Below are 11218 nucleotides of genomic sequence, written 5' to 3' on the forward strand. Positions count from 1 at the left end.
AATCATGTTCACATTCCAAAGCTACTTGAAGGTTTTTACTGATTGAAAACACAGTCAAATCTCATTTTTTGTGACCGTAAGACATCCATAATGCCTATTAGTACCCCCAAACACCAAGAACACCGTTGTCATGACTTAGATGTAACCATGCCAGCAGTGGCTTTTCTCACTCCCTTGAGTTCTCAAATTTATTCTGCATTATAAGATGTCAAACAAATAGACTCTACACGACAAGAGGAATTTCCCTTCCCATACAAACAAAGTGCCTTTTCCATCAAATGGGATTGGACTCTTGTGGAATGATACTGAGCAAGCTTAACTGAGCACTAAAAACTTTGCCAAGAACTCCTTAACAGGGTGACTCAACATTTCTTTTGATCTGAGTTTTGGCATCCAGGATGAAATTTTCAAGGAATCAATGAAACTTCAGAAAACCCCATGACTGTAATAAAAAAAATTATGGATCCCTGAAGTCAGGCACTAAAACCAATACTTCAGCTGGCAAAACTCTCTCTTTATAAGTCTTGCCTTGGCACTTAAGATTTATGAATATCTTTAAATAAGTACCAGTACAGTTAAGTATCAGCCTATATTTGAGATCTGATCTGATGCTGCTGCAATCCCATGAATTTTAATGGAACTCCTCCTAAGTTTCTCACACTGCAAGTGAACCTGAAATATCAAAATATCTCATTTTGCATTATTTTTAGCTGAAATGTATGTCAATACGAATTCATCTGAACTACATTAGTGGAACTAAAATGATCCCTAGTGTAACTCCATTCACATCAGTTACATCAGGAATACGTTTCACAGCTATAATTTAAAATGTAAAATGCCCAAGTGACAATAGAACTCTTTTTTCTGAGAGTTGCCAGCATCCAGTAAGACTGGGAAAGCTCTGAGAGATGCAGTCCTAGTAATCTGGAGCCATAACAGTTCAAATACAGAATTGCACTGGCACACAATTTCACCTTGGTGGAAATCTGTGTTTCTTTTCAAGCACTTGGGATCTTTGGGTTTTAGCAAGTTAGGGGTAGGACTTTGGCATTTTTAAGCTGTGTTGTAACTGACTGGAACAACAGGTAGTTGAATTCTCAGATCATATGCCAGCCCAAGTAAAGGTATTTGCTTCCATTCTGGAATGCATAGTTCTTTCTGGGATTAAGAATGTTCTGCCAACAACCTGATAGCATGATCTGACATTAAGCTACAGTAGTTCTAATTTATAATGATGAAGTACATAGGTTTATTTACTGCAGGAGGCAGAACAGGCTCCACTGTAACCTTAGGATATGCAGTACTGCAGTATGTAGTGCTGACACTCCTAAAACGTTGCTCTGCCAACTGCTACAAGGTTTTACAGTAAGACTTTTTTCTTTAGAGAGTGAGATACTGCTATGAGCACAGCATAATGTAGACATTACCAAGCTTGTTCTAAATTAGAAGGTTGTGTACTGGTAGCAGAATAGCTGAACGACTTGCTGGAGAAGCTGGGTAACTACAGAAGCAGTTACCTCATGCTGAGCTCCATGTTCACAGTGTGAACATATTCTAAGAGTTACTCAATGAATTTTGCTCCTTATTTCCATTAGAGATCTAAAATTCCACCTCTTAACAAACCACTTTCCCTTTCAACCAGTCAATACTGCAAACACATACTAATTATTTCCTCTAAGTTCTTTATTTACCTAGTTAGGATTTCTTTCACTCTTATATTCTTGCCATGGTTCCTGGCGTTATATGGTCTCTGATATTATACAGAACTACTAACAAGCTAGCTTACAAGAGAACTCTTACACTCTTTACACCCTTTACACCATTAACTAGTTGTTAAAGAAACACTTTCAGTTACAGACTTTTAACAGATTTCACAGAATGCTCATCTGCACTGCTGATACTGTCCCCATAGAAATTACCACGTTGTTTCATTCAAACATAGTTGGAATTAATACCACCACACTAAAAAGGAGCTCTGTTTAATGCTTCTCATCAAAAAAGACAGTGAAGCCTGCTCTGTGATTTTGGATTAGGAATCAGACATCAAAACACAAATTTTGAACCAGGTCTCGCTCAGCATAATACAGCCTTGTGTGTCTCTTCGGTTTTATTAGTTCTGCAATGCAAAAGAGGACAAGCAGAGAAACTTTTCAAAGAGGTGGTTCACAGAAAACCCATGAAAGCAAAAACTAACTATTAAAGAAAAATAAATGTCTGTGTTCTGGTTGGTACCGCTCTGTCTGGTAATATTATTATGTATAATACCATGGGTGCTCAGTTTGGATTGCTTTTACCATTGCTTTTCAGCTCCAGAACTAAATCAATCCCTAACTAGTTCTCTCCCCATGCAAATCCTCTATTCAGCTTTAAATTAATACTGCAAGCCTACTGTAATTCAGTAGTCTTGGTAAGCCCCTTTGTCTCATAATGGCCTGTCCCAGCCCTTAAAGTGCATATGCCAATTTGGTTCAAGTTTTATCATCTGGAATGTTCCACAGTGCCTCTTCAAAAACAGTTCCAGTTTAACTGTGCCTTCCCTAGGTGACTGTAGGCCTGGAAACATGCTGTTATCAATCTATTATTTATGTTATATGCAGCAGTATCTTACCTACTTCATTCTGGAGTCTGGAATGCACTATAGGCCAGATAATCTTTACCTACCTTAATCTCCTAGGAAGGGCAATGGAAGTTTTTGACACACAGTAAAATACAGCTGGCCTAAGAATCAGTGAAAAGAAATCACGGAATGTTTTCTCAAGGACTGCATGGGACCCAACATGTTCATTTAGAATCCCAGAATGCCTATTTTGGATCTTAAATGTTGCTTCAAATACACATGGGTGAAAGCTGTAATTAAGGGAAAATGCAGCACCAATAATAGTATGCTAAAAGTTAGCAATTCTCAACTGTCAGTACTGTAACACTGAGTATCTTATTAGTTCTACCTCTCCTCCCATACACTGAATTTCTTCAACACTGACGAAGTGCACATTCTAATCATAGACTCTGAATGTTAAATTAACCAGGAAAAAGACATAAATTAGGTTGGTATTTCTTGAGGGCATCAGTAGAAAACACTGATTTCAAATAATTTTGATTATAAAATTTTACTTCACAATCCTTTTTCAGTTCACAGATATTCATAATTAAAAAGAGTATGGAATTAATGTAATGTTAGCTGTTTCACCATCAGCATCACATAAAGAAAAAAAAAAAAAGGAACAATAAAATATGATGCAGAATTCACTCCTCCAATGATTGTCATTGAACTATTACATTAGTAAACATTCACAGTATGAAGTCTCTTTCAATGTATCTCCAGCATATAAAGTAGTGCAAAAAAGCATTCCAGTCATTTTGCCTTTGCAGTCAGACCAGGTTAAATGATACTCTCACTTCATTTCTTTCATTATTAGACAACGAATGCTGCAATGCCTCCAAAGAGAGTTATAAAAATAAACAATTTCTGGAGGGTCAGCAGCCTTTTTCCAAGTAAATTTCCAGTTAAAAACAAGCATTATAGATTTCAAGGAAAAAAAAAAAAATTAGAATCTATCTTCTGTAGAGTATCTTTTTTACAATAAATTTACCATTTGGAAAAAAAACAATGACTATGGTATCCAATGATTTATGGTAGCTGCTATTAAAGCACTGATCAACAGATAAATGACTACCAAACTTCATTGCTTCTTACATAGTAAATACCTCTGAATGCCAACTTTTACCACAGAGCTGTTATTAGTGATGTCGACAGTTCATGCACCCACTTTAAAACTGACTTGGTTTTAATGAGTTTTTCAGCCTCATGTGCAAAAACACTTGCATTCTAATAAAAATATACAGTCTGAAGTTACATCAGATCTAGCAATCCCTTCCTCGAGTTATACCATTTACTTGATATGTAATACAAGTTTAGCAATGCTTTTTATTTGTATTTAACCATTAAATGGCATACTACCGTATGCTGTGGACTCTTGATTGCATATTTCATTATTTTCACTGCACTCTTTAATGCATAAATATATTTGGAAACGTTCAAAATTACACATCAGTTTCCACAGAATTTGAATTTACACAGTTTTTCTTCTCTGACTCACTGCTATTCCCCGTGTCCTGACTTTTTTTCTCCTTTACACAAAGAGATTCTTTAACTCCTTCTTCCATTTCCAAATACTCCGATTTATCCTCTGTGGATGAAGATGATGAGCTTCTAAATTTCTTCAGTAAATTTGTTGGGAGGTAAGGGCAACTGACTGCGTTTTGCATCAGCTGCGTTTGTTCTTCATTCTCAGTCTCTCTGTGGTAGAAATAGTTAAAATTGGAGACAATCACTGGCACTGGTAAAGCAATGGTTAACACTCCCGCAATGGCACACAGGGACCCAACTATTTTCCCCCCCACGGTTATGGGTTTCATATCCCCATAACCAACTGTAGTCATGGTCACTACAGCCCACCAAAAGGCATCTGGGATGCTTTGAAAATGGGTGGCAGGCTCATCAGCTTCTGCAAAGTAAACAGCACTGGAAAACAAAATTACTCCAATAAAAAGAAAAAAGATGAGGAGGCCGAGTTCCCTCATGCTGGCCCTGAGCGTGTGACCCAGGATCTGCAAACCCTTGGAGTGCCTGGAGAGCTTGAAGATGCGAAACACCCTGACCAGACGGATGATCCTCAGGATGGCAAAAGACATGGCCTGTTGACCGTTACTGCCCTGCTCCTGCGCCAAGTCAGTGCCCAGTGTAATGAAGTAAGGCAAGATGGAAACAATGTCTATGATGTTCATGACGTTCTTGATGAACTGTGCTTTGCTTGGACATGCAAAGCAGCGCACTGTAAACTCAAAGGAGAACCAAATGATGCACACTGTCTCTACAATGAAAAACGGGTCATTGAAGATGGTGTGTTCCCCAGCATACAGGTGAAGTGACTCATTGGAAAGCCCCTTCCCTAGGCTCAGGGACACAAGGAATTCTTTGTCATCTCTGAACTCTGGCAAAGTCTCCAGACAAAAGATGACGATGGAGATCAAGATGACCAAGACAGAGACAATAGCAATGCCTCTGGCTGGAGTGGAGCTCTCCGGGTATTCAAACAGCAGCCAAACCTGCTTCTTAAATTCGTTCTCTGGCAAAAGTTTCTCTTCTTCCTCTTTGACAAACCCTTCATCCTCCCTAAACTTGAGCATGGCCTCTTCCCCAAGTTGGTAGAATTTCACCTCCTCAGAGAAGATGTCAAAGGGTACATTGACTGGCCTCTTCAGCCGACCACCACTCTGGTAGTAGTACAGGATGGCATCAAAGCTGGGCCGGTTCCTATCAAAGAAGTATTCATTCCTGAGAGGGTCAAAGTATCTCCCTCGCTTCGCAGGATCACCCAACAATGTCTCTGGGAACTGAGCTAATGTCTTCAGCTGGGTCTCAAACCGCAGTCCTGACACGTTGATTACCACACGCTCACAACACTCGTACTCACTGTAGCGGACAGAGCTGTAACCCCCAGGGCCTCCACCATCATCAGGTGGCTGGTCCAAGTATGAAAGCTCATCCTCCCCATAGTCATCACTGTAGTAGAGCTTTCCTTCTTCCTCATCGTCTTCATCCTCATCTTCATCCTCCTCTTCCTCCTCACTTAAGTCCTTCAGTATTCTCTCTTCAGAACCACTGAGAGGCAGCAGCTCAGAACAGGGGAAGGAGGCCCCACACTCCCTACTTCCTAAATGGTGGCTCCTCTTCTTCCCTTTCTTCCGCCTCTTACCGCTCTGCCGGTGGGGCATGCTGCCACGGGATGCATTCCCACCATGAGAGGAGGATGCACCTCGACTCTCTTCCTGATGATAGTGGTGATATGGTCCACCTCCACCTGTTGCCCCACCTTCCACTGCTGCTGTTGCTGCTGCTACAGCCGCAGCTGCTGCGGCTCTTGACTGTGCCAGCCGCTCTCTCTCTCGGGCCCGAGCTTGGACTGCATATCCATAGGGCATGTGGCTGTTGCACCCAGAGCTATCTGCACTCACCATTGCAACCTCCATTTTGCAACTGCTTGCCTTTTTCTTTTTTTAATCACTTAATGCAAAACGATTTTGTTTTATTTACAGTGTAACCTTAACTTTTGCTAGAAAGCTCAAAGCCATTTGAGCTGGACATAGAGCAGGACAACACAGCTGTAACACTGAATTGATAATTTGGAGAACCACAGACCTGCATTTTCTTGTTGTCCAGAACATTTGACACAAACTACTGGTTTGTAATAAGAAAAGATGAAGCTCTTGAATTGAACCAGGGGACAGCTGAGGCCTTGTTCTTTCATCCACCAAACCCTTTTATTTTCATTTATCTCCTGTGGCTATCACAGAGCCAGAATCATAGCTACCTTATAGGCTTCAAAGACTGCATTCAAGACGGAAAAAAATATGCAAACCAGAGGGTACCTGCTCTCCACAGATGGTTTTAGTTCATCATTGCAACCAAATGCAAATAGTCTTTTTCCTCATAATTTGTTCCTGGTAAAGCTTTGGTCTAGCAATCTTATTGTTTAATGTCATTACTTGGGAAGTTGACATTAATTCCAGCCATCACTTTATTTACACAGTGAGGAGGTCTCTGCAAATCCTTTCTTCAGCCTGTCAACAACGTCTCAAACCTGGGAGCAGCACCCAAGGTGTCAGCAGCAGTGGTAAGAGGAGGAGGAGGAGGAGGAGGAGGAGATGAAGACTGAGAAGCTGGCTCTGAGGTCCCCATAGGACATAAGGGAGTGGATGGGTCACCCTTTGGTTATGGTCATGCAGAAGAAGCACTTAACCTGAGGCACATGCACAAACACACAAAAATAAACAAAACAAGAGGGGAAAAGATTGGCTTGTTTTCCCAAAAGGTCACACTGATCAAATGAAACGGTGTCATCTATTACCACAGTATTCAAATCTTCCCCTACCCACACTATTCACACTTCTGTATTACACACACACCCACATCACATGCACAGAGATTTTGAACGACTCTGTGGGTAAGGATGTGGGTGGGCATGTCACATATATAAAGACAGAGATACAAAATCCCCACCCATATAAGCACTTGCATCCACACACAAACATATGCATGCTTCTGAAACACCAACACATATAAACACGAACAAAAATACTGCAATACACAGTGTATTCAGGTCTTTGAGTACCGACGTAATAGATAACACCTACACACACCTATACCGAATACTAAAAAATAAATGTATCTGCACAAAGAGCTTTCGTTATATTTATAGAAACACACGAGGCAGGAATGTCACGTTTTCATCTATAACTGTGTTTCAATCAGAACAAACATCTCGCTGGATTTAATTAGCAAACGGACACGTACGATGCTCACTCAAGTGAAAATTCTCTAATGTATGTCAAGAAAACACAACTGCAGGTGCACCGAAGCAACGTCTACATGCAAGCACACACACACACTCTCACTCACAAACACACACTCACACCCCCCTGTGAAACAGAAGCCTCATTTATAGCTCCATCTATTAATACATGACAGAAGGTGAATATGAACTATTAAATGATGCTATTTTTAAAACCATACCTACGTGCCATGCAGAAAAAGACCTGAAAAACGCTATCGTACTTACAGTTCCCAGGCAGAGAAACAGCAAAGCCGCTCTTGCTAATGTAAGGATCTGGTGACAGCAGTCCTGAGGAGGGGGCTATGCCAGCCGCTCTGCATTTGCAGGTGTGTGCGGTCAGTCGGCACCACAGGTTGACGAGTTCTTTCTCTCCCTCCTGCCCGGGTGCAACAAGAGCGCCGGGAGTGCGCGGGCGAGGCGGCTCTGCACAGCCACAGGCACTGGCACCGCTGCTCGCCCGGGCATTGGCGAAAGGCAACAAGCGAGAGTCCTGCTCCGAAGGGGAAAAAAATGAAGGCGGCGTGTTTGTGTGTGTGAGAGATGGAATGAATGGATCAGCGTGGTCACTAGTCTTTCCAAGCCCAGTTTTCGCAGGAGATTTGTAAATCGACGTGAAATAATCCGCGTAGCGAGCCCGCTCCCACAGAGGGCAGGACGGCTGTCGCTTCTTGCAGCTTCTTCCCCAGGCACGGCCGAACGGCAGCGGCTCAGCCAGCATCCGCCGGCACCATCCACTTGTTGTGCCGCTTTTTGGTAAATGCTTACAAAAAACTCCGAACCAAGACCAAAACAAAACAAATCAAAAACCCCACCAAGAGGAGACAGCAGCTCTCAGCCGCAAGGCTTTCACTGCCCGGCTGTGGCCGGCTGCGGCTAGGAACGGCGGCAGCCGGTGGCCGCGCCGCAGGGGTGCACCAGCAGCCGGCCCGCTCGCTCTGCCCAGCGGCTGCCCCCGCCCGCCGGCAGACACAGACGGAGCCGCGGAGCTTCCCCGCGCCTGCCTTCCCTTCTCTCTCTCTTCCCTTCCCTGCCCGCCGTCGGCCCCTCGCGGCCAAGCCCCGCACTGCGCTCGGCGCGGCTCGGCACGACACCTCCGCTTCACCCCCTGTCTCCCCTTTTCTTGGATTATTGCATTAATTCCCGAAATGGCTGTTCCAGCGCTGAACACGGCATGGGCTGGCTAGCAAGCCTGTGTGCTCAAAGTCACGATGCAAGTCCCGGCTCCTATTCTCTGGGATTTCTTTTAAGGAAGAAAAATACATCGTTGGGGTGCCTCAGAGAATTTCAAAACTAAGTGCTGATCAAGTTTAGCAGAAAAAAAGAAAGAGCTGCCCCCACCTCCACTCTGCTCTCCCCAAAGCCTCCAACGGTACAAGCAAAACAGAAAACAGCCCTTGCTGCTCCAGCCCAGCATGCTCAGACCAACACAGAGCCTGCCAGTTTCACAGCTTTTGGAAATGAAGCCAAATCAACTTTTACTCCTAATTCTACACATACACGCAACTACAATTCTACCATCTCAAAGAAAACCCCTCAAACCCAAACACCTAAATGTCGACACTCCTACTTAACATGCCAAAAGCAAAAAAAGGATTGGGTGCTTTAGAGCGCTGTAGATAGAACCATGGAAGCAACACTTCAATGTGTACAGCAAGTGGGTTGGGAGTTTTTTTCATTGCCTAGCTCCACTCCTCCACAGTCCAGAGAAACCAAGAGAGCCTGGTGACTATTCCCCTTCAGATACCTTGTGGCACAACCCAGACTGTCTGTGTTATTTCTCTGGCTCTGATGCCTAGCGCAGTTATTGCTCATTCCAGTAAGCGCTGAAATGTTCATCTAGCTTTTACCTTTCTTCCAAACTTTCAGATGCTTTTTCTTGTTCTTGTCTCATGTGATGGTTAAACTGAAAAAGTTAGTGGCCATCAAGTATAAAGACACGCTGAACCAGTCCAATCACTTCGGTAGACCTTTTCTTTTTTAATAGCTAACACATGCTTGAACAAAGATAAACAAACTGTGGTGTATGAGGGGGGACACGTACAGCACACACAGAACACTAAGAATTCTAATGTGATAAGGATCACATAATTACATGCAGTTCAGTTGACCTCAGAGCTCTTGTTTGATCAAATTTTAAACTGATTTCAGTGACTCATTTCATTCAGCTTTATATTTTCATAGTATTAAAAGAGTAACTTTTCTTTAAAATATATTACATTCCCTCTAGTCCTTCATATTCATAAGGGATACTATCATTGGTAGGATACATATATGTCATTATCTGAGACCGCACTGAATTAAGAGTATATGGCACAGCAAAGGATCTGTAAGGTATGATGGCATATGGATTCCTTCTGCTTTACAGGGATCTTGAGGAGAAATACATGTCAATATTACTTATCTATGTATACAGTGCCAGAAAAACACCCAACAATTTAATGCATTTGCATGCAAAGGGAACATGGGATTTTAAAAGCTTGACTTATGTTGTTCTGCCCAGTATTAATTTATGCTATCCCTCAATTGCTGCAATTCACACTGGCAGAGCCTGGTCTCTGTCCAGCACTAATCTTCCTGCTGTAATCAAGAGTAAGACTGCACTACAGATCAGTACCTACTTGCACTTCTAGACCATATAAATTGGCAATAAAATCCCAACTAAAAGGGAATTACTCTATTTCTCTTTTAGTCATTTTTTTTAAACTTTCTTGCTCTTTCCTATGCTTGCTTCACTATTTTATCTGCTAACCTGTCAAGACAACTCAGCCACCTTCCCCTAAGATCGGGAACTTCTTTTAAAACCAAAATGTTGCAGCAGTGGGCACTCAGGATATCAAGTGAAAACACTATGGTATACTATGGTTACTATATAATTTCAGGTGTGATGAAACATGGTTCAGAATATGTTTCCTTTTTTCTTTTTTCCCCTCCCATTCTCATCTGATTACACTACTGGAGACCTTTAGGTACCAAAGTAGAAGTGAATTCTTGCCTCCAGAAACTAATTTTTCTCTCCCAGTGTTTATAGGGCTGTTAGGGAATTTGCATCAGTAAGACACCCCTGTCAAAGAAACTGGCTGGAGTACTCTCCTTTTGACTGTGTCTGGCACTGCTTAATGAGGTACTTGGCAGAACAGAATACAGCCTATCTTCAGTTAGGTCTTACACACAACATGCATGAATAGCACATCTGTTCACTACTTGTACTACAACAGGCTAATCCAAGGAAGCTCACACCCAGAGAAGAGCAGGCCTTTTATACTTTCTGGGGTTTATAAACCCACTGCCATTTACCATTGGGTTTAGGATGAACAGCAGTAAAAGCACCGATGATATTTATATTTGCAGAATCATTTCTTGTACCAGGGTACAGACCTACACAGAAACTAGGATAAAAATACCATGTGTGGCTTATTTTTGGACTAGAATGTTTCTGTTTATTCTGGGCAGACAGGGTAACATGAAGAGAAAGCCTTCAATTAAAAATTGTGTGAAAATTGAGGTATCTTACATTCTTGGTCCTGCCGCAGATTTCCAAGATACCCACAACTGCATTGCTCTTAATGCTGATCTCCCTTTCCAAGTACAATTTGGATTTATTTAGAATGGAGGAACTTGGATCAGGCAATGCCCCTTCTTACACGTATGACAAGTAGTAGCAAGCAGTGTGGATCTCCAGTTTGGATACTATTGTAATTAACTTATGAAGAAAATGAACTGTGTCACTGGATTTGCTCTACTTCTGTGTTCCAGAATCAGTACATTCTTCTGCATATGCAATGTTCAAACTATGCTCACAGTTAAATGTAATAATTATGAAATCT

General features: G+C 42.1%; 1 protein-coding gene across 1 annotated transcript; it reads right to left on the reverse strand.

The window, feature by feature from the left end:
• Window positions 1–270: 270 nt before the first annotated feature.
• On the reverse strand, window positions 271–8333 carry KCNA4 (potassium voltage-gated channel subfamily A member 4). The gene is made up of 2 exons (XM_054171826.1): window positions 7620–8333; window positions 271–6800 (listed from the first exon to the last, which is right to left on the reverse strand). The coding sequence occupies exon 2, from the start codon at window positions 6028–6030 to the stop codon at window positions 4042–4044; it is 1989 nt and encodes a 662-aa protein (XP_054027801.1). The 5' UTR covers window positions 6031–6800; window positions 7620–8333; the 3' UTR covers window positions 271–4041.
• Between the last annotated feature and the right edge of the window lie 2885 nt (window positions 8334–11218).

The sequence above is a fragment of the Dryobates pubescens genome, chromosome 22 (assembly GCF_014839835.1).
Source record: "Dryobates pubescens isolate bDryPub1 chromosome 22, bDryPub1.pri, whole genome shotgun sequence".
In the NCBI taxonomy this organism is placed as follows: domain Eukaryota; kingdom Metazoa; phylum Chordata; class Aves; order Piciformes; family Picidae; genus Dryobates; species Dryobates pubescens.